Source organism: Raphanus sativus, chromosome 6 (genome assembly GCF_000801105.2).
Source record: "Raphanus sativus cultivar WK10039 chromosome 6, ASM80110v3, whole genome shotgun sequence".
NCBI classification, from domain to species: Eukaryota; Viridiplantae; Streptophyta; class Magnoliopsida; order Brassicales; family Brassicaceae; genus Raphanus; species Raphanus sativus.
Window position 1 is genome coordinate 36548612 of NC_079516.1, and position 26482 is coordinate 36575093.

At 38.6% G+C, this 26482-nt stretch overlaps 8 protein-coding genes across 11 annotated transcripts; 2 read left to right on the forward strand and 6 right to left on the reverse strand.

The window, feature by feature from the left end:
• The first annotated feature begins 42 nt into the window (after nt 1-42).
• LOC108806086 (V-type proton ATPase subunit C) lies at nt 43-8185 on the forward strand. The gene is made up of 11 exons (XM_018578113.2): nt 43-225; nt 306-374; nt 5881-6008; nt 6105-6204; nt 6370-6437; nt 6692-6833; nt 6930-7046; nt 7165-7290; nt 7368-7451; nt 7540-7619; nt 7848-8185. The coding sequence occupies exons 1-11, from the start codon at nt 112-114 to the stop codon at nt 7945-7947; spliced, it is 1128 nt and encodes a 375-aa protein (XP_018433615.1). The 5' UTR covers nt 43-111; the 3' UTR covers nt 7948-8185.
• Nucleotides 2390-4350, reverse strand: LOC108806087 (uncharacterized). The gene is made up of 2 exons (XM_018578114.2): nt 2883-4350; nt 2390-2703 (listed from the first exon to the last, which is right to left on the reverse strand). The coding sequence occupies exons 1-2, from the start codon at nt 3090-3092 to the stop codon at nt 2566-2568; spliced, it is 348 nt and encodes a 115-aa protein (XP_018433616.1). The 5' UTR covers nt 3093-4350; the 3' UTR covers nt 2390-2565.
• Nucleotides 8186-10832: 2647 nt separating the features above from the next.
• Nucleotides 10833-12061, reverse strand: LOC108808350 (putative F-box protein At1g12855). Its single transcript, XM_018580512.2, has one exon. The coding sequence runs from the start codon at nt 12042-12044 to the stop codon at nt 10875-10877; it is 1170 nt and encodes a 389-aa protein (XP_018436014.2). The 5' UTR covers nt 12045-12061; the 3' UTR covers nt 10833-10874.
• Nucleotides 12062-13660: 1599 nt separating this feature from the next.
• On the forward strand, nt 13661-14567 carry LOC108812250 (ethylene-responsive transcription factor ERF088). The gene has a single exon (XM_018584454.2). The coding sequence runs from the start codon at nt 13676-13678 to the stop codon at nt 14399-14401; it is 726 nt and encodes a 241-aa protein (XP_018439956.1). The 5' UTR covers nt 13661-13675; the 3' UTR covers nt 14402-14567.
• LOC108812248 (glyceraldehyde-3-phosphate dehydrogenase GAPA2, chloroplastic) lies at nt 14480-16350 on the reverse strand. 2 transcript variants are annotated; one of them, XM_018584452.2, is made up of 5 exons: nt 16192-16350; nt 15990-16094; nt 15512-15816; nt 15185-15429; nt 14480-15106 (listed from the first exon to the last, which is right to left on the reverse strand). In XM_018584452.2, the coding sequence occupies exons 1-5, from the start codon at nt 16231-16233 to the stop codon at nt 14604-14606; spliced, it is 1200 nt and encodes a 399-aa protein (XP_018439954.1). In that variant the 5' UTR covers nt 16234-16350; the 3' UTR covers nt 14480-14603. The 2 variants fall into 2 exon arrangements, with proteins under 2 accessions (XP_018439954.1, XP_056845267.1); XM_056989287.1 differs by lacking the exons at nt 15990-16094; nt 16192-16350 and having other exon boundaries at nt 15508-15713.
• Nucleotides 16351-17082: 732 nt separating this feature from the next.
• Nucleotides 17083-18344, reverse strand: LOC108812249 (WD repeat-containing protein LWD1). The gene has a single exon (XM_018584453.2). The coding sequence runs from the start codon at nt 18263-18265 to the stop codon at nt 17225-17227; it is 1041 nt and encodes a 346-aa protein (XP_018439955.1). The 5' UTR covers nt 18266-18344; the 3' UTR covers nt 17083-17224.
• A 214-nt stretch (nt 18345-18558) lies between these two features.
• On the reverse strand, nt 18559-19672 carry LOC108813201 (eukaryotic peptide chain release factor subunit 1-2). Its single transcript, XM_056989288.1, is given in 3 exon segments — nt 18559-19026; nt 19029-19194; nt 19196-19672. Coding segments are annotated over 3 exon segments (900 nt in total). The 3' UTR covers nt 18559-18769.
• An 11-nt stretch (nt 19673-19683) lies between these two features.
• On the reverse strand, nt 19684-26297 carry LOC108813200 (transportin MOS14). Of its 3 annotated transcripts, none has more exons than XM_056989286.1 (24): nt 25975-26297; nt 25801-25899; nt 25507-25701; nt 25323-25442; nt 25151-25234; nt 25006-25062; nt 24691-24819; nt 24533-24594; nt 24119-24175; nt 23882-24005; nt 23495-23629; nt 23103-23180; nt 22873-22986; nt 22696-22775; nt 22383-22518; nt 22115-22264; nt 21854-21939; nt 21552-21739; nt 21216-21308; nt 20894-21081; nt 20666-20780; nt 20411-20568; nt 20208-20324; nt 19684-20118 (listed from the first exon to the last, which is right to left on the reverse strand). In XM_056989286.1, the coding sequence occupies exons 1-24, from the start codon at nt 26182-26184 to the stop codon at nt 19876-19878; spliced, it is 3018 nt and encodes a 1005-aa protein (XP_056845266.1). In that variant the 5' UTR covers nt 26185-26297; the 3' UTR covers nt 19684-19875. The 3 variants fall into 3 exon arrangements, with proteins under 3 accessions (XP_056845266.1, XP_018441191.1, XP_018441190.1); XM_018585689.2 differs by having other exon boundaries at nt 20666-20777; nt 25507-25713; XM_018585688.2 differs by having other exon boundaries at nt 25507-25713.
• Nucleotides 26298-26482: the final 185 nt, after the last annotated feature.

Sequence of the window (26482 nt, forward strand, 5' to 3'; positions counted from 1 at the left end):
ATCGATCGGAGCAGAAGAAGAAGAAGAAGAAGAAGAAGAAGAAGAGAGAGAAGAAGAGAGAGAGAGACCAAAAAAAAAAAAAAAGAAGAAGAGAGAGAGAATTGAGAAAGAATGACATCGAGGTACTGGGTGGTGTCTCTACCAGTGAAGGACTCTTCTTCCACCTTGTGGAATCGTCTACAGGAGCAGATCTCCAAGCATTCCTTTGACACTCCAGTTTATCGGGTGGGTACTCAAATTTGATTCGAAAATTTTAGCAAAGTGATGTTAGAACTTATTCATTGTTGATTTTCGATTTTTCGCAGTTCAACATTCCTAATCTTCGTGTTGGAACATTAGATTCTCTGCTCGCCCTCGGCGATGATCTGCTAAAGGTAAACTAACGGGACATCATCTCCTATACCCACCCAGCTATATTTCTAATCTCCGTAAGACATGAAAACAAAACAAAAATGAAAAGTTAAATAAAAAGCCGAAAATTACATTTAACCCTAGAAAATTTGAAGTATTTACCGGTTGTACCTACCTTAACCGAAGGAATAACCGAATTGAGTTGGACCACGAACCAATCCCTAATTTCGACCCGAAATTAAAACCTAACCGTTCAAAAACCGAATTGTACCAATTTCCTTTCTCCATTTCCCAAACCATCCCCCCGATTCTCCCCCATTTTCCCTTTTCTTCCATTTTCCCTTCGGCGACACAACCGAGGGAGACCACCAGCGACGGCCAATCCCACCAAAGAGGAGACCAGCGACGGCCAATCCCACCGATAGCGACACAACTGAAGGTATGTCTTACTCGTCGGTTCTGTTTCTCCATCGATCAAGTTTACCTCGGATGGAGAAAACGTCATCTTTGTTTAAGGTTGCTTATGGTTTTTTAGATGGCAATCCCATGGCAACACCACCAAATGGTTAATTAAGTAGCTTAGGGTTTTTTAGATTCGGTCCATCGATGGAGTGACGGCTTTGCTTAGCGTATTTGATTGATTGAGTTCATGAATTAGCTCTGTTGATCGAGTTCATGATGCTAGTTTTGGTTATATCGAGTTCATGATGCTTGATTGAGAATTTTATGCTAGCTCAGTCAATGGAGTTCATGATGCTTGATTGAGTTCATTTGGTAGTTTTCGGTTATAGCAAATGGTCAAATAAAACTGAAAATTGAGAATTTTATGCTAGCTCAGTCGATGGAGTTCATGATGCTTGATTGAGTTCATTTGCTAGTTCTCGGTTATAGCAAATGGTCAAATAAAACTGAAAATTGAGAATTTTATGGTAGCTCAGTCGATGGAGTTCATGATGCTTGATTGAGTTCATTTGCTAGTTTTCGGTTATAGCAAATGGTCAAATTAAACTGAAAATTGAGAATTTTATGGTAGCTCATTCGATGGAGTTCATGATGCTTGATTGAGTTCATTTGCTAGTTTTCTTTTATAGCAAATGGTCGAATTAAACTGAAAATGATATAGATTTGGTCTGTGACTTTAGCAAGTTCCTTGACATGCAAAATGATTTGTCTAACTTTGTCTAGCTTTTGTTTCTTGATTGATTTGGTCCGTGATTTGTCTAACTTAGTTGATTTGTCTAACTTTTGTTTCTTGTTTGCAGATGGCGCAACCGCAAGAACTTCATTTCTTCCAACCTTTGCTTCCTGGATTCCAGACTTACTTGGTAAACACACTTTCTCTATTGCCTTTTCTTGATTGCAAGAACCTGATTTCTTCCTTGTTTGTGTAACTTACCTCAAATCTTGATTGCAGACAATACCCATTGTATTTTTCTCCAAGCACATCCAAGGGAAGACGAATGGGAACACATGGACACTAACATCCGACGCTACGGATCAAACATGGCAAGTGATACAAGAAGAGAGGCGACTCACCCGAGGTTGGAAGGAGTTCGCTGAGGCACATGACCTTCGAATAGGAGACATTGTCATCTTCAAACTCGAAGGTTCCATGGTCTTTCACGTCACTCCCTTTGGTCCGAGCTGCTGTGACATCCAGTACACATCTATGTTGGTTGTGACTTGATCTTAAGAGCACAATGTCTTGTGCTTTGAACTTATTTTGTGTGTCTTTTATATGTTTGCTTTTGGTACTTTGAACTTGTTATTTTGATTTGATGGTACTTTGAACTTGTTATTTTGGTTTGATGTTGCAAACTTTTAGTTAATCATTTTCATGTCAATTAGTTTCGACTTTAGCAAGTTCGTATATAGAGTTTCGAATTTTAATTAATCAATTTCACGTCCTGAATCATGATATAGATTTGGTCTGTGACTTTTAGTTAATCATTTTCGACTTTTAGTTAATCATTTTCTTGATTTTGGTTTGATGTTGCAAACTTGTTATTTTCGTATAATGTCACAAGACACACGCATAGAGAAGTAAACCACAAAACACATAAACATTAGATAGATAGTTTAAGTCATAAGACACACACATAGAGAAAGAAAGTAGCAACATAGATCAAAGTACCATCATACGACGTAGAACAACAACAACAACATCCCCAAGAACAACTTAGAACAACAACAACTTAGAGCAACAAGATGGGATCATGGACGGTGAAGTTGGTAAAGCTGAGACTTGAGGCGATCAATCTCCTCAGCCATCTCTTCGACACGGTGTACTAACTTTGTAACTTCGTCCTGAATCGCGAACACCCACGGCGTACGAAAGTGGAGACCATTATTCTGCACAAGTTTTATCACAAGTTATACAAGTTTCTCAGGTTTTCCAGTTTAACCAGTTTTCCAGTTTTCCAGTTTTCCAGTTTTCCAGTTTTCCAGTTTTCCAGTTTTCCAGTTTTCCTAGTTTTCCTAGTTTTCCTAGTTATACAAGTTTTACCAGTTTTGCACGACATGAAAATTACCTCAAAGTTTTTGCAGGTGAAGTACCTCCTTCCAGGTTGCGTATCAAAATCATTGGGAAACTTGTTACAGGGAGATACCTCAGGAATGATACCTCCACCACACGGGCACTTGGTCGGGACGCCGTACTCCGCATCAGCCACGAAACCAAGCATGTCGTTGTGTCTCTTCAAGGCCTTCATGTGACTGTACTCCTCTTCGGGATGAGTCATGCTTCAGTTCTTACTGTCAGAGAGAAATGGGAGAAACCGAAAGAGATCGAGAGAGAGGAATGAGGGATGGAGTGGGGGAGTGGAGAGAGAGAGATGGATCGATGGGATCAATAAAGAGATGGAGTGGAGACAGAGAGATGGGACGTGACATAGAGAAAAATAATGAAAATAGTTAAAATAATTAAAATAATTATTTTCCCTCATATGTTTTGGCGCCAATGTAATTTCATTTCCCTCCCCGAAATTTTTTCTTAGTTTTACATAAGATACTAGTTTTACGAGATTTGCTCATAGTTGTACTTTCTGTGGTTTATAATTTATTCAGTGTTACCAATGCTTTCAGTTTGGTTTTCTTGTTTTACTTTCGATTTTAGTACTTGAACATGATATTTATCTTGTTCACTGCACAAATATTTGGGAAACAAACATTATCTGATAATCTCTTTTGTGACATGTTCTTCATTCACAAAGTGTGAGTGAAACTATAAGGCTTATTATGGAGATAGTAAGAGTTTTCATAATTTTTGAAAAACGTTTTGAAAAAAATATGTTTAATTGAATTATTAGTTAGACTAGAGTAATCATAATAGTAAATGTCATAATAATAATAATGTCACACTCGAAAGACAATGCAGTTTTACAAAGAAGATAAAATAGTTTTCCAGAGTTTTCCAAAAACATACAAATAACCATTTCCAAATAACAGCCAATTGAAACCAATCGTGGTTAGGCCGTGTTCTGCTCTGAAGTGCTTGAACCATTTCCAAATAACAGCCAATTGAAACCAAAATTTTGCCTAGGCCGCTTTTTGTTTTGTGTCCTCCTACGGCGTTCTCCACCAGATGGAAGTCTATTAACTCTTTTCCTTCCCTTACGCTTGATAGGATCCGGAGGTATGATCTTCAGCTCCCTGATGTGATCCGGGACTTCCCATACAGACATGTCTGGCACAGCATAAATTGTCCTCCAATACGCCAATGACCACAGTTCCGTCCAATAGTATTTTGAGCACAACTCATGATATACTATGTTGATATCACGGCTCCTACCACCCCCACTATCCACCTGATTAGTGTAATAGATGTAAGCAGCCAGTCCGTGCAGACAAGGAATCTTTTCATAATCCCACACCTTGCAAGTACAAGTTTTGGCAATCAAGTTCGTCAAAAACATCTTCCCATTACTATCCTTTACCTCGTACTCTAGCTCATAACTATTAAGCTCCCGCACAGGTAGCGTTCGCGCAAGAACCCATAGATCGTGCAAGTAGTTCTCAAACCATCGGCCCATTCCTCTATACAACTACTCCGTACTATTGCAGGTGGCTCTTCAACATACTTATCGGCGGTTGGATGTACGGTTTCATTCTCCGCAGCCGTATCAGTCTCCGCAGCCGTATCAGTCTCCGCAGCCGTTTCATTCTCCGCAGCCGTATCAGTCTCCGCAGCCGTATCAGTCTCCGCAGCCGTATCAGTCTCCGCAGCCGTTTCATTCTCTGCAGCCGTATCATTCTCCATACCAGTATCAGTCTCCGCAGCCGTATTAGTCTCCATACCAGTGTCAGTCTCCTTACCAGTACCAGTCTCCATAGCACGCACCTCGTTATTCTCTTGGTTCTCACCAACGTACAATGTAATTGCATTAGGTCCAACTTCATGTTCCAATAGCTGCAAATCGTTGTAGTTCATACCAACAGAACGTTTACCCGCTATCGAAAGTCTATCTTGTGGTCTCGGTCCCGACCTTTCACTACTCTCCACAACCAAAAGACATCTTTGGTTCTCTTTATCGACACTTCCGAGGTAAACATAAAGATCGTCATCATCAGCAATAGTTACAGCTTTCTGGCAACGTCTCACCATCGGAATGTAGCTCAATTTCAGTTTTTCCTTACTTTCATCCAACCCAAGCTTCTTATACATCTTTTCTTGTAACATTGACAACGTCACATCCTCCACTGATGCCTTCACAGATATACCATACATGCAGTCTTCATATGTAAAATGTACGAATACGTTATTGGTCATTGTATCCTGCCAAAAATATCGCACAAGATCAACACAGTTATACCAGTTGTTCGAGTTTTCCTAGTTATTCCACTTTTCCCAGTTTTCCAACAATAATCCAAAACACTAAGGTTTCGAATCGCATCTATCAACGTTTAATTCAACCACATTAATGCATTTTATACCAAATCGCTATACTAATTGACCCATCAACTAAACAATGCCGTTGTGCATTGCTCCTAGCTCGATTCCAAATACATGCATTTCTCAAGAGAAGTTGGGGGTCCTGAGTTTACCTGCAATACCCAACTCTATTTGCGCCGATGGAATGCTAGACCTCCGGAAACACTTTGAAAATGGAGGAGGAGGAGAGAAACTGCGGCGACAGAGCCGGATGGAGCCCCGATGGGGGAGCTGCGGGGAGGTAGAGGAGACGGGAGACCCACCACGGAGCTTCGGTTTTTTTTTAATTTAGCTTTTCTCAATTAATTTTTTTTTTTATAAAACCATTAACCAAACTTCCCAAACCAACGATTTCCAATCACAAACCCAACCCAATCACATTACAATTTTCGGTTTTCATTCAACAAACCAAGGTCAGTTTAGTCTTTCCACAATTCATTAAAGAGGTATGGGTATAGATGATTTTAGTGGGTATAGGAGATTGAGTGATGAGGAAGATGGGCAAAGGAGATGATGTCCCGTAAACTAACTCATCTGATCACCAATTGCGTTTCCTTTTTTTGTAATTGATTATGATTCTCTTGGGGATATTTGTGCAGTCAAACAGCTTTGTGGAAGGAGTATCACAGAAGATAAGGAGACAGATCGAAGAATTGGAGAGGATCTCTGGTGTGGAGAGCAACGCTCTAACTGTTGATGGAGTTCCTGTTGATTCTTATCTCACTAGGTATTATCTACTTTCTCTCTTCGCAAATAGTTAATTGCTGATTTGGTGATGATGTAAAGTGCAATTCTTCTTCTTCTTTTTTTTATTGGCGTCAAGGTTTGTGTGGGATGAAGCAAAGTACCCAACAATGTCACCTCTCAAGGAGGTTGTGGACAACATTCAGTCTCAGGTTGCAAAGATTGAGGATGATCTCAAGGTATTCACACTCTACTTAAACCATTACGCAGAATGATTAGCCGATTGATTCTGAAGAGTAGTTTGGTAGTTTTAGCTTTCGATTATAAACTTCTTTTGGTGGTTTAATGGATTTCAGTGGTTCGAATGGTTGCTGTTAACGATTCTGATTGCACATGTTGTTTAGGTTCGTGTTGCTGAATATAACAATGTCCGCGGTCAACTCAATGCCATTAACCGAAAGCAAAGTGGAAGGTAAGCTTTTCTTTTCTTTCTCTTGTTTTACTATAAGAACAAATTCGAAGTCCTCATCTCTACAAAAAAAAATTATTTGCTGTCCCTACGATCTAAGTTCTGCTTGAAACACGTTCTACCATGTGCAGGGTTTGGAATAACACTTTAGTGTTTTTTCCAGAATAATGCTGTTGGTCTTTATCTGCTTCTCTCTGCTTAGCTTTTGTATAGATTGTGGCAATGTGGCTGATCTTCTTTTTTTTTGTGTGTTACAGTTTAGCTGTTCGCGACCTCTCAAGCTTGGTTAAGCCAGAAGATATTGTCGCATCAGAACATCTCGAGACTCTCCTTGCAGTTGTTCCAAAGTATTCCCAAAAAGACTGGCTAGCATGCTATGAGACATTGACCGACTTTGTGGTGAATTGATGATTTGTTTAGTTTTTGATTCCATCTGTAACACTTCTTATTTTTTCCGCACAGGGTTTTTAATCAGTTTACCCTTGCCGTTTTCAGGTTCCTAGGTCATCGAAGAAATTGTTTGAGGATAATGAGTATGCTCTTTACACCGTCACTCTTTTCACTCGTGTTGCAGATAATTTCAGGACTAATGCGCGTGAGAAAGGGTTCCAAGTGAGTATGCTGTTCAAGCTTCTGATATCATCACCTCTACAACTGCTTTTATTCCTGTGCAAGTTGAAGACATGTGATTGATTCTCAAAGCTTTATGTTGTACACCGTTCTCCTTTAGGTTCGTGATTTTGAACATAGCGTTGAAGCACAAGAGACTCGTAAACAAGAGCTAGAGAAGCTGGTTCATGATCAGGAAAGTTTGAGAAGCTCTCTTTTGCAGTGGTGCTACACCAGTTACGGAGAGGTACTTACATATCGCTCTGTATAGCTGTACTCACCGTAGAAATCAACACCCATCTGCTCATCGGTCTATATCTGTAGGTTTTCAGCTCATGGATGCATTTCTGTGCTGTGCGTATATTCGCTGAGAGCATAATGAGATATGGTTTACCTCCGGCGTTCTTGGTTATTAAAAAAGACTCCAACCTATAACTTATGCTTTTCTAGAGAATCCCTCTAACTCCCTGACCAAACGACTTTCTCTATTTTCCAGGCATGTGTCTTATCTCCGGCTGTTAAAAGCGAGAAGAAAGTACGCTCCATTCTTGAACGCTTGTGCGATTCTACTAACAGGTGTGTTACAAGTCTCTGTCTTCGTTTCGCTCTGTACATAAAAACTGGTTAGCGTTGGAGTTATGATCTTTGTAACATAGAAATTGCAGAACATAGAGGAGAAAAACGATTAACCAAGTATTAGACACTTTGGGGCTTCTGTCTAATACCAAGTCTAAACCAACTTGTATTTAATGAGATTTAGATTCGAGTGTTTGAGTCTCTGGTTGTATGGAAAAACAAATGCAGTTTATACTGGAAAAGCGAGGAGGATGCAGGAGCCATGGCTGGTTTAGCCGGTGACTCCGAGACACATCCTTATGTCTCCTTCACGATCAACCTTGCTTAAAAAAGTTGATGAGAGATGCTTCTTCTACATCTCACACTTCATCTTTTCTATTTGTTTATGTTCCATATATGTATTCCATTTTATTATTCGTGATTTGTTTTGATTATTCGAAATAAAAGTAAAGGTGGCACTCAAGAGAGACATGTGATTGTAGTTTTATTTTGGCCGGAGTCTTGTAGATTCCGATGAATTTCTGATACTTGCGGAAGAGGGAAGGTTATACAGTATTGTTAAAACCTTTTGCCATGTTACTTGAATGCCTTGTTTATATTACGCAGATTCGTTTTCACTCTAATAAAACATAGTACTTACCTTAATTATACTTGAAATCAGACTGAAGAATGTGTTTCTATATAAAACTAAAATTCGCATACACAGAAGTATAACAGCATCAACGAGTATTTTTTTGTCTGCAGTAAACCTGATTAACACCTCTCTTTTTTTTTTTACTAACATGTATTATATAATTAAACTTAAAATCTGACATACAATTAACTAAGATATAAAAATAATCATGCACAAATCAAAATGTTTACTAATCAATTTTTTAAAAATATTTTAACTAAAAGTCTATTCAAACACAAAATAATAATAGATAATGAGATGAAAATATATTTGACACATAAAATCTTTTTTTTACTAACATGTATTATATAATTAAACTTAAAATCTGACATAAAATTAACTAAGATATAAAAATAACCATGCACAAATCAAAATGTTTACTAATCAATTTTTTAAAAATATTTTAACTAAGTCTATTCAAATACAAAATAATAATAGATAATGAGATGAAAATATATTTGACACATAAAATCAATGTTTGGAGTAATAACTGTTGCTGTAAATTTCATAAATATCTATATTTAAATGGAACTTAAATTCACAATTTCTACAGTACATAATAATACACAAAAACAATAAATAATAACAGACAAAAGAATAGAAACAAGTACAAGAGTAAAAATAACACATAATGTAAAAGTAGCTTTATTATTAATCATAAAACAAACAAGTTGACAAATTAAACATATAAATTAAAATAAATTGATAAATACCGTCGATCAAAGATAAAACAAGTTAACAAAACAATAAAACAATACTATTAACTTAAAAAAAACTATTAACTTCTTATCCCCTAGATAATATTTATGAATTGATTTGCGTATCTTATATATAATATTTGTAAGATGATTTCATAGATGTATTTTTATAATTATTTTCACTAAAAAATATGTCATGACATATTAGAAATGAAGACATGACATGATTAAATGTGATATCGATAATTATATTTAATATTGATTTATATTTTTGGTAAATTTTTAAAATATTGTAATAACTCACACATCATCATTAAAAATAAATATATTCAAATATGATACTAAATAATATAATAAAAATATTTTACAAATTCGAAATATTATTTAAGTCTATGTTATCATCATATAATTTTTGTTACTAAACAAGATTATCAAAAAAATTATACTTAATTTATCGATCATTGATTTATTAGGTTGAAATATATCTTTGGTTTTACCATTGGAATTATTTTTGATACCTTTGTGACAAAAAAAAATCAGATCATCACTAATTAATACTACTAACATAATATTGGGGATATTAAATGTTATTACAACTTATAATCAAGTCTCGCTAACTGGAGTAGAGGACTTCTCTACTAATGGTGAAAAGGTTTGCTTAGAGCGTGAAAGAGGTACCTCTTTGACTGGTGAAAGATCTTCTTCTTGAAGAGTGGCTGCTTCTCTTGTAACTATCCTCATTTCCTCTTGAGCATCATTCATTTTTTTCTGGATGGAGGAAACTCCATCCACAATGGTCATCACCGTGGTGAACAAATCAGAAGATGACGCCTTTATTGATCCACATCTTCCTATATTCAACCGTTTGCAAGAGTGTGAGCCTACAACTCACCTGAACACGACTAGGGGAGGGAGATCGATTAAACCAACTCAAAAAGTACAGGAAATGGGGTGGACACTTGTCAAGGGAAGAGGAAAGCATATCTCGAGAGGTCTGAGGTAGCCGCAAATCCTAAGACGCGTGTTGGCTTTATTTCACTATCTAGCTTAATATGTTATTGAGCTTTTCTTTTTGCAAATGTTGTAATACTCTATGGTTTCTTATGGTTTCCATCAAACTTGTAACAAACTATATAGTCTAAACGTTATATCAGTTACATCTATTTTAATGCATCAAATTAGTTCAAAAAAAACTTATAATCAAGTCGTACGCTTCTATGTATATGGTTTCGCAGTTAGATATTTCCACCAATACAGAATAGAAGAAAACATTAAATTTTTTTTTGTCAAAGTACAAAGAAAACATTAACAGAATACAAAAAGAAATATTCCAAAATGTAATCAATTTTTATGTTGTTTCTAGCATGCTAATGAATATGTATACTATGCTTTCTTTTTTCTAACTAATCAGCAATGCCAAGAAGGCCAAGTCCAACGCGACGTGTGCCTCTGGCTATATCAAAGCAGTGACAATAAGCCGTTTTGATTTTATTACAATTATTTTCCGAAAAAAAAGATCTAAGCGTTTGCTAGTCAGCAAATTTTCTTCATCGATTTTAATCATGCAATGTAATTTCAGATTATAATCGTTTAATTATACTTTAAGTAATGTATGTTTGTGTACATAACTGGATGTTCTCTGAAAAGAATTCACATACTTGAACTTGGTCTTAAACTTTGATGTTTCAAATATCTATAAGCAATGTAGCCTCATTCTAGTTTTTTTTTTTTTTTTTTTTTTTTTTTTTTTTTTAGCCTCATTCTAGTTAAATGCAAACATAATGGAATCATAAGAATTAGAACAAAACTCATAAGACAACATAAAGAAATGTTCTGATTCTTACATACTTCCCAATATGCTTTATATAATCGATCAAAAGCATTCTATATATGAGAGATCAGACTCTCAAAATATGGCGTACAAACTGTATGTGGCTGGATATTGAGTATACGGACAGATCTAGTTTGGAGATTGTATATTACCAGATTCATGGAACATGGATGAGAGAGCAACATCTTCGTCTTCTTCCACATTGTCACCGGTGTCCAAGAAGACTCATTGCCAATCCAATAGAGCGGAGTAGAAAATAAATCAATCGTAAAAATCTTCTCCCACATGTCTTCTGATGACTTGAGTCTCCAAAACTCCTTGTCTAGTAGAGTGGTGGTTGTCAATACACACAAACGATCATCCAGAGTGCACATGCTACTATGACAAACTGAACTAGAAGTAACTGGATGAATATTAGGCAGCAAACGAAATTTTTCAGTATGGATATCGAAAGCTATTACGTCGATTTTGTAGTTGTTATCTACTTCCGTGAACCAATAAACTGACCCGTTGGCAGATTCTGGCATACCAAAAACGCGTAAACTTGGCGTAAAAGTCAAGTGTCTCCAAGCGTTTGCCCTAAAATCGAAAACCTCACACGTGGTGACTGTGACTCCCTCGTTTGGAAAAGAATTATACAACCACACTAATTTGTAATCAACGGCAGCCTTCACGAATGCTGCAGCAGTGACCAGTTCCGCGCTGGTGGGATTCAACACCTGATACCTAGATGGAGGAAGATATCTGAACCAACGAGTAGCCGGATTAACTACACAAGTAGATTTTGAGGATTGTATGCAGAAAAGGCCGTCACAGCTTTTAGAAGAGTGGATCCATCCAAGAAACGGTTGAGGGAAACTGAGTTGAGTGGAGGACAGACGACGACGACCTCCTAAGCTAAATGGATTGAACTCAATCTTTGTGCCAGTGACAGTGATAGGGTAGGGGAGAAGCATGAGACTAGGATGATTCGCTTGGTATGAACTGGCCATCTTCAAGTGTTTTTCGGCGAAACTGTGAGACTTGATCCTCAAGCTCCATTGTTTTGATAGGGACTTTAATCTGATTATAGTTTTCACGGGAAGTCTTATGAAGATTTCTTCCACGACGTCGTCTGGTAGTGATGATGGGGCTGTAGCTCGCTTCTCGTTCGCTTCTATTTCTTCATGCATGCCATCTCTTCCATCGTTGACCTCTTCTTCTCTGCTATGAATGAATTTCATCTCTTTCTTACGCCACAAAACCTAACAAAGTGCAACATAGTATATATAAGAAAAGACACCATGGGTTATTTGGTAATTACGGGAAAGTCCTTATGGATTAGGAGGAATAAGAAAGGTATTATCCTGAATTGCAACAAACATGATAAATCAATTTAATTTTAAGTTTTTTAAAAAAAAAAATTGAAGATGATATGTTCATCAGTCTTAATTAATGTATTTCTGATTAAATAAATAAACGTAATTATCTGACACAGCTAATAAGCTCTACAATAATATGTGGTCGTAGAGATATACATATATATATTTTTTAATTTTAGTTGTCCTAAATACACAAAAAGGCCTAAAATAAGAAAGCAAAATCCGTTGATTACACGAGACACATGTGAACATATGCATTCTATATAGGCCGATCAACGATGAAGTAACTGAAGAAGACACAAGTGCTGAGTTTGTAAACAAGCTTCAAGTTCTTATGCTTTAATCTCCTAATCGCCATGATCTTGTATTCCCAAAGGTTTATTTACTTTTGTTAGATTATAAGATGTGTCTTGTTCAGTCATTTTTTTTAATGACGTTCAATGGATAAGTAGTAATAATGTGGAGGATACAAAGGATATACGTTTGGGTTAGAGGTAACTGAAGAACTCGAGCATTGGCCAAGAGAATCACGAGAGGAAATAGGTACCAGGTTCAAAACATAATAATGAGTATAAGATCTAATGACTGATGTTTGTTTTCGTTTTTTAACTTTGGCGTTAGATGAAAGATGTAAACAGTTGAATGTTAAAGAAGCATTGGAGCTGTGTTGGTATGAGTGGATGCATAGAGCACTTGAAGGAGTGTCAGATAGATTCTTGGTACTGTTTTGTATAGTTGATTAGTTTTTCTTTCTTTTTTTCTTTTGGCTTTTGGATTCAATGAAAAGCTTCTCCTACCAATGTGAACAACTTGAAACACAAGAAGCAAATGACTTCAAACACATGTAATATAATAATATATCTAATAAAATTCTTGAACTTGGGTATCTTTGTCTGTTTGAACTTTGACAAAGATAGAATTGTCTTCATATGCAATTTGGACACCAAATGAAAGAAGACAAAGTGACACCAAAGAGAAGTTAACTAATCACACACATATCAATGCTTAAGGATTGAATTTAGACCCTTGAAAGTCCAATTCCCTAAGCATGTGTCACATGTTCTCCCATTGAAAGTTCTGTTAGGTTTCTTGACATTTGTGCAGCTTTTGTCTTAAACTAAATGACAATGTCCTTGTCACAACTTGTCTTTGGCTCCATACATTCTTCACTGCCTTCGTTTTGTCTTTCCTCGTATGTAATGTTGTGTAAAGTAATGTAATGACTCAAAGATGAATCATCTCAGAGATAATGTGTGGAAAATAGTAAGCAAAAGGACAAAAATGGAGAAAATATGTAAAACTTTCTTGTTCATACTGACACAGTTTACAAAGGACAAGTAAGACTTTGGAGTTAAATTCTTGTAACTCCTAACTAATTCTTTAAATTTAATGCCAAAAGCCAAGAAGGCATCAATCAAGTTCACACAATCTTTTGCTGTCCTCTCCCTATATATATAGATAATAGCAAGCCTAAAATAATTAGAGAGAGAAGCATGTTGAAATCAAGAAACAAGAGCAAAAGCAAACAAGAGAAGAAGTCAGAAGAAGTTAAGTACCTTGGAGTTAGGAGGCGTCCATGGGGAAGATATGCAGCTGAAATCAGAAACCCTTTCACAAAAGAGAGACATTGGCTCGGAACGTTTGATACAGCTGAAGAAGCTGCTTTAGCTTATGATGTTTCTGCTCGATCCATCAGTGGCTCTCTAGCCAAAACCAACTTCTTCTACACTGATAACATCTCTTTACAAACACCACCACAAGAGTTCCTACAGTCATCATCAGACAAAGCTTTTTTGGTTAACCCTGTTGCGTCTTTGAAACCTAACATGAGTTTGGGATCTTCTAGTTTCTGTTTTCTGCAAGAAAACAACCATTTTGTTGCTGGTCCAGTTTCCTCTTATATACAAGAACAACAGCTTTCTGCTAATCTTACTAACAGTTTCTCACATTGTTATGATGATGATGATGATCATGTTGGTAAAAGCATAGAGATTTCATTACCTTCTTTGCCTAATGATATGTCAAGCAGTTTATTTGGTCGCCAGGACAAAACAGAGGAAGACGGCGATACAGACAAGATGAATCTTGGCTCTGTTCTCACCGATGAAGCTCACTGCTTTGAGTATGACTTCCTCTTAAGCGGCATGCCCCTTTCTCTTCTCAGTGATTATAATGAAGATCTTCCTCAGATCATTGGATCTTCTTCATCTTTTATCTGATTAGTGTTGTATCTTTCTTTAGTATCAAAGACATGCTTTAAACCAGTGTTATGAACTTTTAAGCAAAGGGATGTAACATGTTTGAATAAAGTTTATTACTATAAAATTGTAGATCACAAATACATAAACTCGGGAACTACAATTCTACATTCCGAATCATATAAAACTGTTTAAAGAAAAAAAATGGAGCAAGACATCTTGTTCACTTCCAGTTATTGGCAACAATGTCAGCCAAATCAACAACTCTCTGAGAGTAACCCCATTCATTATCATACCAAGCAATCACTTTAACCATATCATCTCCCATGACCATTGTGAGAGAAGAATCAATAGTAGATGACACATCAGAGCACCTGAAGTCAACAGAGACAAGAGGCTCATCGCAGACATCGAGTATACCTTTAAGCTCTTTCTCAGCTGCATCCCTGAAAGCAGCGTTGACTTCCTCAGCAAAAGTCTTCTTGGAGACCTGCACAACCAAGTCAACAACTGAAACGTTGGGAGTTGGCACACGCAATGCGATTCCGTTGAGCTTTCCTTTGAGGTTAGGGAGCACCAGAGCCACGGCCTTGGCTGCTCCTGTCGATGTTGGAACGATGTTCAAAGCAGCTGCTCTTGCTCTCCTCAGATCACGGTGGCTTGCATCCAACAGCCTCTGGTCACCGGTGTATGAGTGAGTGGTTGTCATTGTACCCTTTATGATCCCTACACCATGTTTTTAAAACATCACAACATTGATCAAGAACCTTTGTATGAGCGAGTCCGGTTGTATGAGAAGCTTACCGAATTTCTGGTCAAGAACCTTGACGAATGGAGCGAGACAGTTAGTAGTACAAGAGGCGTTGCTGATGATGGTATCTTCATGGCTGTAAAGTTCAGCATTGACACCAACAACATATGTTGGGATGTCTCCTTTACCAGGAGCAGTAATCAAGACCTTCTTGGCTCCAGCTTGAATGTGTTTTCCAGCACCTTCTCTGTCCACAAATACTCCGGTTCCTTCGATGACAAGGTCAATGCCTAGTTCCCTGAAACGTTCAGAAAAGGCTTTAGATCTACACTGTTGAAAGAATGATACAAGCTTTAAGTGTGTTTGATATTGAACTTTACCCCCAGGGGAGATTAGATGGGTTACGATCAGATACAATCTTGATGATCTTTCCATCAACAGAGAGAGCAGAGTCTCCAGAGGGTTTGACGTCAGCGTCAAAGATTCCAAGAGTGGAGTCGTATTTGAGGAGATGGGTTGCTTGTTTGACACCACCAGTGTCGTTGATGGCAATGACATCAAGAGGAGAGTCTTTGCGACCATGCCAACACCTCAAGAAGTTCCTACCAATCCTACCGAACCCATTGATGGCTACCTTTAGCTTGGCCTCGGTCACTCCTTTCCTGTATCCACCATTGCTTCCCATCTACAACACAGAGAGAGAAAAAAATGTATGTCTCAATAAAATGCAGTAATGGCTGATCATGGCTTGTTCTTAATATATAGATACACAGTAATAGACACACGAAAAAGCTCTTGAGTTTAACAGTGTGCTGTGAGAAATGTAACACAGAAGCAATAGAGAGGAAAGGAACTCACTGCAGAAGTTTGGAAACTGACAAAGGAAACAAACTCATCGGAAGAAGATTTCTTGGCGAAGGGAAGAGCAGAGGAGTTTCGAAGTCCTGAGAACTCAGAGAAGCCCTGTATAAAGCAAAGATATGAGAATATTAGATGATGATGATGATGATTGAAGTTTTGAAGGGCAGTAAGATAATGAGGAAGGATGATGAGACAAAACCTGAAGAGAAGGTTTGGCCACAGAGAAAGTAGCCGAAGCCATGGCAACCAGAGAGAGACAGAAGTTGTGTATAATGTAATCAACAGAAAAAAAATGAGGACAGAAAACAATGTGGAAGCAGAGATCAGTAATATAGGAAAGAGAATTGCTGAGTTGGAGGCAAAGAAGATGAGATTCTGGATAGCCTTTGTCATTCATTTGTATGGTTGTGATTAATCACTCTCTTCCCTCTTCTCATTTGGTATACGATTCATCCGCTGATATTTTCTTCTCACTTGGGCTTCACAAGTGGGCTTCTCCATCATGTGGTCGAACTGTATGGCTTGTTCCAACCTTCCGACATACCTTCTTAGGACCATTAAAAGTCAAACTTAGATTCTCTGACACATCTTTGCTGCAGATAAAATTCACAGCCTCTTTCTTGTGCAAGCAAATCACAGATTCGTTATAGTAGTTAAGATATAAAACTGGGAGCCATTTATATCCAACTACTCTTATAGCCTCATTCTAAATTCTTATAGCAGGGACTATTCTCCAACAATTCATCATGTAATGTGAAGCCATTTACAAAGCCTTGTAATATCAGAGACAGCCAACCCTCCTAAGTCTTTTATCAAGGAGATGATGAAATGTAGAGACTTGACAAATTACACCACTGGAAGTGATGCTTCTACAGTCTACACAGCCTACTTGCAGGTCTATGTGAGATTGTTTCTCTGTAATTTTTGGCGCATTAGCTTTATTAAACGAGATGTGTGTAGTAGTTAACTCTAGCTCTCCATAGGACTAATCAAATACATAACTAAACACAGTTACTCAAACAAGTATTGAGGATATATACACTCATCCTTCTTATCAATACATCAATTCTTAAACAATAGACAACACAAGTTTTGCATATTAAACGAGACCAAGCAGATTCATTAATAAGGAAACAGTCACTGCAAGCTTTACATCATGAGAATAGTAACATAACAAGAAGCAAGCATACAACAGAAAATGAGGTAACCTAATAATAATAAAAAAAAAAAGATCAAACCCTGAGAATCTGCAGCTTGGTGGAGAAAGCAATAGCGACCCAATCAGGCTGAGAAGAAGACCACTGAAGCTGCTCAATCTCAGCACCAGCAGTGTAAGCAAGAATAGGATCAAGCCCACCTTCAACCTGCTGCCCCATCGACGAAATATCCCAAATCAAAGCCTGCGAATCATCGCCCGCGGTACAGATATGAGACGAGCTATGAGGAGCCCAAGCGATGGCATTGACACTAGCCTGATGCCTCTGAAGCTCCACCACAGGAAGAGCCGGGAAACGAATGTCAAGCACCACCACTTTCGCACTGTCCATGATGATCGTCGCCATGTACCTAGGATCCTGCTTGTTCCAGCCAAGACGCACAAGAGGCGTATCAGGCTCAGAGCTCTCGTAGATGATCGTCGAATGCTCCTTATCACGAAGATCGAACACTCTCACCGATCCATCAGCCGAGACCGACGCAAAGACTCCAACTCCACCCCAGGCGATGTCCAAGACTTCTTTATCGTGAGCTATGAGCTGAGTATCGACGGCCTCGCGCTCGATGTCCCAGATCGTGCACGTGGTATCGGTGCTGGAGGTTCCGATCCGTCTTGGCTCGGCTTCGTTCCAGTCGAAGGAGGTCAGAGGGCCGCAGAACTCGCTGTTCTTGTTGCTGTTGAGGCACGACTTGAGCTCGACGCGGGAGTGATCGTCGGCGATTCGCCAGAGGCGGAGGAAGTCGCTGGAGGTGGCGAGGAGATCGGGGCGCTGGCACTCCTTGTCGGGGATGAAGATGGTTTTGGTGGGAGGGTAAGGGTGCTCGAAGGAGAGGTTGGGATCGGAGCGGATCTCGCCGTTGGATTCGTCGAGCTGGACGATCTCGACTCGGTTCGGGTACTGCTCGAGGAGGCTGGTGATGGCCAGGCGGTACTTTTTGTCGCGGCGGACGCTCCAGTTCATGGCGTAGATCTGCCACGGCGCTTCGTATGTGTAGATCTCTGATCGCTTTTGCTGCTCATCGGAACCGTCTTGGATCGGATCGCTGCTCGTGCCCATCGTGCATCAGGAAACCCTAGAAACCGCCTCCCCGCCGCTCCCTCCTTCGTGTTCTATCACTCACTCGGGAAGTTGGATAATCTTAATTTATTATAGTATAATTTAATTCAGTGTTTTTACAAAACGCTGCGTTTCAATCAAAATGTTGCCGTTAGCAGCCAAATGCTGCCGTTTTGAGCAAAATGCCATAGCAATTGCTGTCGTTTTGAGCAAAATGTGCAGTTTTTGACATAGCGATGCCTCCGTCCTTTCCTTACCATAGATTTTCTGGTGGAAAATAAAACCAGAAACTATAAACCATAAAATGTTAAGAATCCTCAAAATTAGGATCAATTACAACACAAATTGTCTGACAGATAAGAAAAAACCAAGCTTTTCAATGATCTATAAGAAACGAGAAACTTAAATTTCTCTTTTACTATGGTTTAAACCTCAAACCCTTCACTGTATTGAACTAAAACCAGCACCATCACTTCAATCAGAATCCTCATAAAGTTCACTATCTCATAACTCATCAAACGTCCTCATGTCAAGCTGGTAACGAAGCATACCACCAATCCCACCAAAGCCTCTGCAAAACTGTGACCCTTCTTGGGACTTGTTAGTCACAAACTCAAGCGTGCAACCAAAATGTTCGTACTCATTCGCAAACCATTCGAGAAGAGGCATTTTGTCCTGGACTTCTAGCTCAGCGTTAGTCTCTGCATCATGGAAGTTGCTCTAATCAGACTCTTGGTCTTTCTCCACACCAAAAACGTACTCCCAGTGTCCTGACTAATCTCCTCAAAGTACTTCCCAATCAGTTTCTTCTCTTGTATGAACTTCACATTGGATAGAATCTCAGCAGACAGCTCAATCGCTTGGTTGAAACCGTTCTCGCCCCCGTAAGACACATCAACTACATTAAGTATCTTAGCTTGAAGACGAGGGATCAAACAACTCAGAGTGGCTAAGCTCAGTCTTGAAATCAGCTGAACCAGTAAGAATCAGACCAGCCACATTAGGCTGACTCGTAGCCGGGTTAATATAAAACTGCGTAGCAAGCTCTGCTGTTTTCCTAACATAGTTATGTCGCTTCTCCATCCTAAGCCGAGCAAAACGAAGCGCAGATTGTCCTCCTCTTCCATGCTTCTTGGGAAGATCAACAGTAAACTTGTGAAGAACCTCTCTCGTATTCCAACTCAAAGTCCCAAACAACGTCCCATTACCATCCATCACAATGAAACCAAACTTATCATCGCTCTCGAGAAGCTCATTCAACGCCTCTGTATGGAACTTGTTGTCACATAGGTACAAGGAAGCGTTAATGGGCCTAAAGGGCTCGAAATCAAACGTGACTTTCTTCTCCTTGCCATCATCGTTAACAGTGGTTCCGGTGTAGAGAACGAGTATATTGTTCATTCTCATCAGATCAAATATAATAGAAATGCTTCAGAGATTTCTCATTGAGGTTTATTTTCCCTCCTACTGTACATCAGCAACAGAGCATTAGACATATATAGAAGAAGAAGAATGATGCATTTGCATCATCAAAAAGGCAACAATATTAATGAACCCATTTAACTTCAACAACAAGAAAAGGAAAGAGAGAGATGATTGGTTGGTTGATTTCATATCATGTTTAGATTTGGATCGTTGCGATGAGAATCTGCAAAATCTCTGACTAATCGTTTCAATGCTCGACCGTGTTTCCCTTGCATATGTCCTCCTCCTAAACTGCTGTTATTACTTCCAAAGTTGCAGCTTTTGTTCTCAAGGTAATCGATCCCTGCACCTCCCAGAGCTTCTGACCATTCCCTCACTATCTTTTCTGCTTCTCCTTGCTTTAGATACTCGCTTGGGAGTGCCCACACCTTATTACAAAAACATCAAAACCGTTACAAAAAAAAAACATAACATAGGCAGAGTTTGGTTTTGATAAGATCACTAGACAGAGACAAACCGCTGAGTTTAGCCATTCTTGGAGAGACTTCCAGCACAAGATTTCTTTCCATGAAGTTCTCTCACATAAACTGCAGATTGCAGCTAACTGTTGAAGTATTGTCGAACACTTATGCACCTAAAATAAAAACATAATTCAAAAGGTGAATCACAGATACCAAGCCATCATAACTTTTTTAGAGATTTTTAAAAGAGTTCTTTTACCCTTGACATAGCTGCAACTCCAAGTAGAGCATAGACTAGGTTAGACAAAAGTCCCTCTCCACAGTGAGATACAACCTGGACGGAGACGACACTAAATGATCCTTCTGATTTGCAATTCACGCTTTCAATCATGGAAGAAAGCGAAACCTCCAAGAAACCTGTACATGTCAAAAAAAACACTAGTGTAAATTATGCTTATGACAAAAAAGTTAATAAACATGTTTTATTTTATATAGTAAACCACTGCACACTTACCAGACAAGTACGACAGTGCAGCTAAAGCAGCACCTCGGTGCATAGCTGTACAACAAATAGCCGCTTTTTGGAAAGAAATTTCAATAAGTGTTCCACAAGTACCCAACACTTCCTGCTTCATCAATAGAAAAAGAACCAAAAAAACCTTCACCACAACACCCCCTCTTTGTTTTAAAAAGATGAATGGAAATTTTATACTTAAACGAGCAAAGGGAATGGATGCAACACCTTATGACAACCGCGGATTAATGCTGACGCGAAATTCACATATGCTTCCACCAAATCGGGTTCTTGGTCGCATATATATGACGAATTTATTCCCATCAGTGATGATGCTTGAGTAAATCTCTCAAACGTGGTGATAAACAATGACCCGTATTCCTCCTTGTGACAAAACTCTTCAGCGATTACACAGGCTGTGATAACAAGTGTAGTGGAAAGGCAAATTTTCAGAGAACTAGCTGATCAATAACCAATAATTTATTTAAGCTGACATCTCGGAAGATTATTCTCCAACAGTGGAGCATGTACATGAATTAAGAAACGTCACCTGTTCTTATGTAACATTCTTGGCTTTGAAATGAAAGAAAGTTCCTCGACAGACACTCAAGTACACTGGGCAGTAGCAGCATAAAGTGCTCACCTGTAAATAATGCAAATTTAAGGATCCAAAATGCCCGTGAAACCAACTGTCCATAATACAAACTTATATGCATACTCAGACTCTAGCAGTACGAAAGCAATTTATAATTGGTTTTTGAGAAACTATCGACTACTGTATAGGATGCTCTATAGGATGCTTTGGAATAGAGAAGTGTTCCAGGCTTCTAAAGGCATAACAAGACGAATGAAACTTAATAGAATAAGGAGATAAGAAGTCGGAAACCTGACGATTGAACGGCCACTGAAAGAGCACGGCATGCTGCAGCAGCCAAACTTCCACTCTCCATGTGCTCAGACCTAAATAGCTTCTCCAATATGGGCCAGAAAACAGTCAACAAAGAAAGAATTGGACCGTCCGCCACAGGGACAGATGACAGAGACGTCGCAAGGTGACTGAGTACAGTTCCAATCCTGAATCAGTTAACAAGCGAAGAGTATAGTCATCAATCTTATATTCAGTTTTGTACACCTAGCAAAGATAATATGCAATGCAAAAATATGGCAGAGGTGTTCACAGAAGCATACCTGTAAAGACCTCTTGTAACAGCGCTCAACACCCGTGTGTAAGTGGCTGGATTCTGTCTACCAGAAGACTCAACGTCATCATCTACCTAAAATCAAGTATGGTATTAGTCCACATTCTATTTCAGAGGTGTCATCTGTGGAATTTAGCTGATTGTTTTTTTCCTTTAATGCCAGAGAAAGAACAAACAATTACTTGTACAGCAAAAACAATGATTAAGAACCTTGAAGAATAACTCTAACTGAACAATATAAAACACTTACAAGTGTTGAGAGGACTCCATAACTTGACGAAAGCAATTGAGTTAATAATTTATTTTGTAGCTCTTTGTTAGCAACCGAGCCAAGAATTACAGTGATAGCGCTAATGACTTCTTCTTCATCTTCGAAGGCCAAATTCCACTGCTCCAAACACTAAGAAAGGTAAAATTACAATGATTCAGGAGAAGAGATAAATGCATAAGTGTAACTTGAAGCTTTGTTTTAAAAGTAACTGAAAGGGGTGGGGTGCAATGGTGCAAGAAGCTGATACCTCTCCTATCCACATTAAGATTTCTAAGTTTGATGTTTCCTGGATTACAGCTGGTGCATCTTCACAGATTTTACGCAGAGCAGAGGCACAAGCATGTGTACAAATAGGTTCAGAAATCCCTCCTGCAAGAAATAATCTGAAAGCACAAAAAACCATGCACTATTTAGATTATCAGACCAACTGATGCTAGAGGATATAAACATACACATCTCCGTACAGGAGACTGAAAATACCAATTAGAAAATAAAATAAATAAAAACTTCTAAATTGTAGCTGTATTATGTTGAACGGTCACTGAAGAAAGTAGACTTACAGCAAGGGTCTAGCATTACTTGGAGAAACAGAGATCCATCTTGAAAAGGAGCCAACAACATCTGCCAGTGATCTGTATACCTAAAAGTTGATTATGGTCAATTGTTGATCTCGCATTTAAAGTACAAGAAAATTATTAGTAAGCCAGACGACAAGGCAGAAGTATGAAATGACATACAACACATAAAAATCCCTTGAGTTCGCTGGATGGCCTGACAGAGAATGCAGAAACCAATTGCGCGATCAATGAAAAATCAAAAGCTTCTCCCTCTTGCAAGATAATTTCAGAAACCTGACGCGGTAGAATCCTTAGTAAAGACAGGGATGAACAATACAAATTCCAACTCCTGAAAACTGTGAAGCTTAAAGATATCATCCCTGATTAGAAAAGAGGTCAAGTGTGCTTACCGCATTAAGAGCAAACAACTTCGCCTCAATCTCCCTCAAGGGCATTGAAACATCTGAAGGCAGGCCACCAAAAAACAACTACATGTATATCGGCAAAAAGGTTAAAAAACTTACTTATCAAACAAGCATAGTAATACAAGACATCGGAGTAATGTCGTTCTGTTTGAGACATGTAAAGTAATAATCTAAAAGACTCAGCGTTATACAGAACATTGTTCATAAATCCCATGAGAACTCATTTGATACGGAAGAAATAGGGAAAGCTGTTTTCAGAGTGACACAGTAAACGAGAAAAAAAAAGAGGAATATCCTATCTGATTCATAATACAAATCAGTCGTTTAGCAAATACTGAATTAACTAATGACTTTTGAAGTGTGAAGTGAGGACACACCTTACTCACAAATGTTGTAGGATGAAGTAGCTGACATATATCTACCAAGAGCTCAAGAAGATTGTTTCTAAAATGCAGCAGGCCATCAGGCAGGTCCAGCCCTGGACTCTCATCACTGGAGGTAAACTCATCAACCTGAAGATAGATTGCTAACCAAATTTAGAAGCACAGAAAACACTACCAGTATGATAAATAAAGCAGTTGTTCAATAATTTGTGACTTGTGAATATTCAGGAAATGGCAAAACTAAAAATCAAATATTACGTTGATACAGTGAGATTGATTTTCCCCCCAAGTTATTTCTAGTGCTGCAACTAATATGATAGCTTAAATACAATTACAAAACTGAAATAGGCATTAAACTTAAGAAAGTTTCCAAGATGTAACCTGAGCGCGCAGCACAAGGGCATCAACTAAAGCTGAGAAAACTGGTGAGAATATTTCTTTTACACGATTTCGGTCGTTCTGTCTGTTTCCACCTAGGCTAAGTATATACGTTGCAAAAGTTGACCTACGATAAGAAAAAGAAAAAGTATGAGCATATTTCTGATAAGAGGATGGAAAGAATAATGTTAAAGTCCACATGGTTGTAAAGAAGCATAATAAGAAAGACACAAAAGATACCAAAATTGTACAGTCGAGTCTGCAATTTCCCAGTCTTCACTTGGAAATGACACACAGCTGAAAAGTAATTAAGGGACTGTGAACAAGAGTAACGTAGGATGTTAACGGGAACTGAGAAAATCAGCTTGAAAGTTGCATCAATGTGTGAATATTAGATTCTCAAACGATTAAGGCCTGGATGGTTTCAAACGTTATTTTGCATTTGATTATCATGTGAAAAAACTAATGTAAAGATCGCATTTTCAAATTTTAAAAACATTCAGCTTCTCATAAAATAAATTATATAGTGTCAACTCAAACCGAAGAGAAACCTCCCATTTTCGCTTGTGTTTGCAACAAACAAAGGAATATTGGTTAAATGTTAAACAGCATTGGTCAGAATAGATGCTTATTTGGAAAAAAATATATATTCACCTCAAAAGGGCATCGGTCAGAATAAGAGCTTCAGAACTTGCTTCAACGATCAAGCATGGTGCCTATAACATATTGCAAGCCGACATGAGTCTCACAAAAAAAAACGAAGAAAAAAGAGTTAAGTGATGAGTAATAACGTCCCAACATTGGTTACTTACAGCCTGTCCGATCTCAGACATCAAGCAAGCCAGGCCAGAGACAACTTTTGGATCAGCATTTATAAGAGCTGGTTTTAGAAGTGTATCTCTGAGCAACTGTACTTTGTACAATAAAACCCGAGGAAGATCCTGCAAGAATGAGACATATCAAAGCTAGTGGAATCCAAAAGCAGATACACTTTTGCTATTGAACGATATAAGACAATATGTTGATGTTTAACCCTATGCAGCAAGATCGTCATTAAGTGTGTTGAACCAATAAGACCAGCAGACAAAAAAATAAAAAGATACCAATAAAATGCAGTTTAAACATACCTCATGCCGAGTCACGAGTTCAACAAGCACCTCAATGGCGAGATCAAAAGTAGAACCCTACGGAACACAGAGCGGAGAAATCAAAACCCAAAGCACTTTGTAGAAAAGAGACAGTAACTTAAACTAGACCAGAAAAGAAAGTCACCTGCAGAGCATTGAAGACATAGTTAAGAAGGGGATGTGATGGCACTGCGCCTTGTGGAATCTCAGAGAAACATCCAGCACGGACCTAACGATAATGAGGAAAGACATCAAAAGTCAAACCCTGAGAAAGACCAACGCAACACAATAGCACATGAAACAACAAAGCAACATACCCAACTCAGTAAGCAACGAAGTATTTTCTTATTGTTGTCATGCGGGTAAAGAGGGGAGACGAATTGCTTCTCAGACTGCTGGAGTAAGAAGTCTAGAACCATGGAAGTATGCGAGAGCAACTGTTACAAAGCGAAGGTAAGTACAACAAGGAACAAAACAGAAAAACTTCAAAAAGGAACAAACCTGTTGACGAAGATCAGAGTGATGAGAAAGATGGCGAGTGTCAGATATCTCTTCAGGAAGGACAGTGAGAAGCTCAAGCAAGACGACATTGCCATCATCGTGAGCCTGAAGATTCTGAAGCGCAAACATAAGCTTATCAAAGGGCTTCGAGTAAGGATCCGCGTGTAGAAGAAGCGCCGAGAGAGCTAAACATATCTGCGTCAATAGCTGCAAAATAACCCAAAAGACTGAATCACAAAAAAAAAAAAAAAAACAAAAAATCATTCCTTTCTATAGGGACAAAAACAAACAAACCTGAGGAACGCCGGAGCTGTATCTCTTAGCGGATACAAGAAGTGCGTTGAGAAGAGCGTCTTTGGCATTAGATTGAAGATTCGATGCTTCGTTCTGAATCTGAAACCCACAACAACACAAAAGGAGTGAAAAAGGGTTTTTGAGAATCGAGGAGGAGATATGAAAAGGAGAAACCTTTCGACGGAGAATCTGAGCGGCGAAGAACTGGAGGTCGAAAAGGGAGACAATCGGAGAAGTGAGGAGAGAGGTGGAGACGTCCCAAGCTTCGGGAGTTTGCTGGAAGTGAACAAGCCATTGATTGGCGGCGACTCTGTTGGAAGAGAGAGGATCGTGATTCAAGACGTGGATTGCTTCTGCTACTTTCCTCTGTAACTCCATTTCCATTCCCACTCTCTTTAATTGTTGTTGTTCATCCCCCACTCTCTCTTCTTCCCCACTCTGTTTTCTTCTTTCTCCAACTTATTTTTTTTAATGCTATTTTTCTCAGTGTTCGGATTCGATTCGATAATCTAGTTACTAGTTACATTAATTAGAAAAGCAAAAATCAAAAGAGAGAAAGACAGTGGGCTTATCTTACGTCAAAAGCCCAGGTAACTTAAAGTTCAGCCCATTCAGTGTAAGACCAAGATTCAAATTTCAAACCTTGACTCTGCGTGCCGTTTTGTGGTTTGCGACATGAATT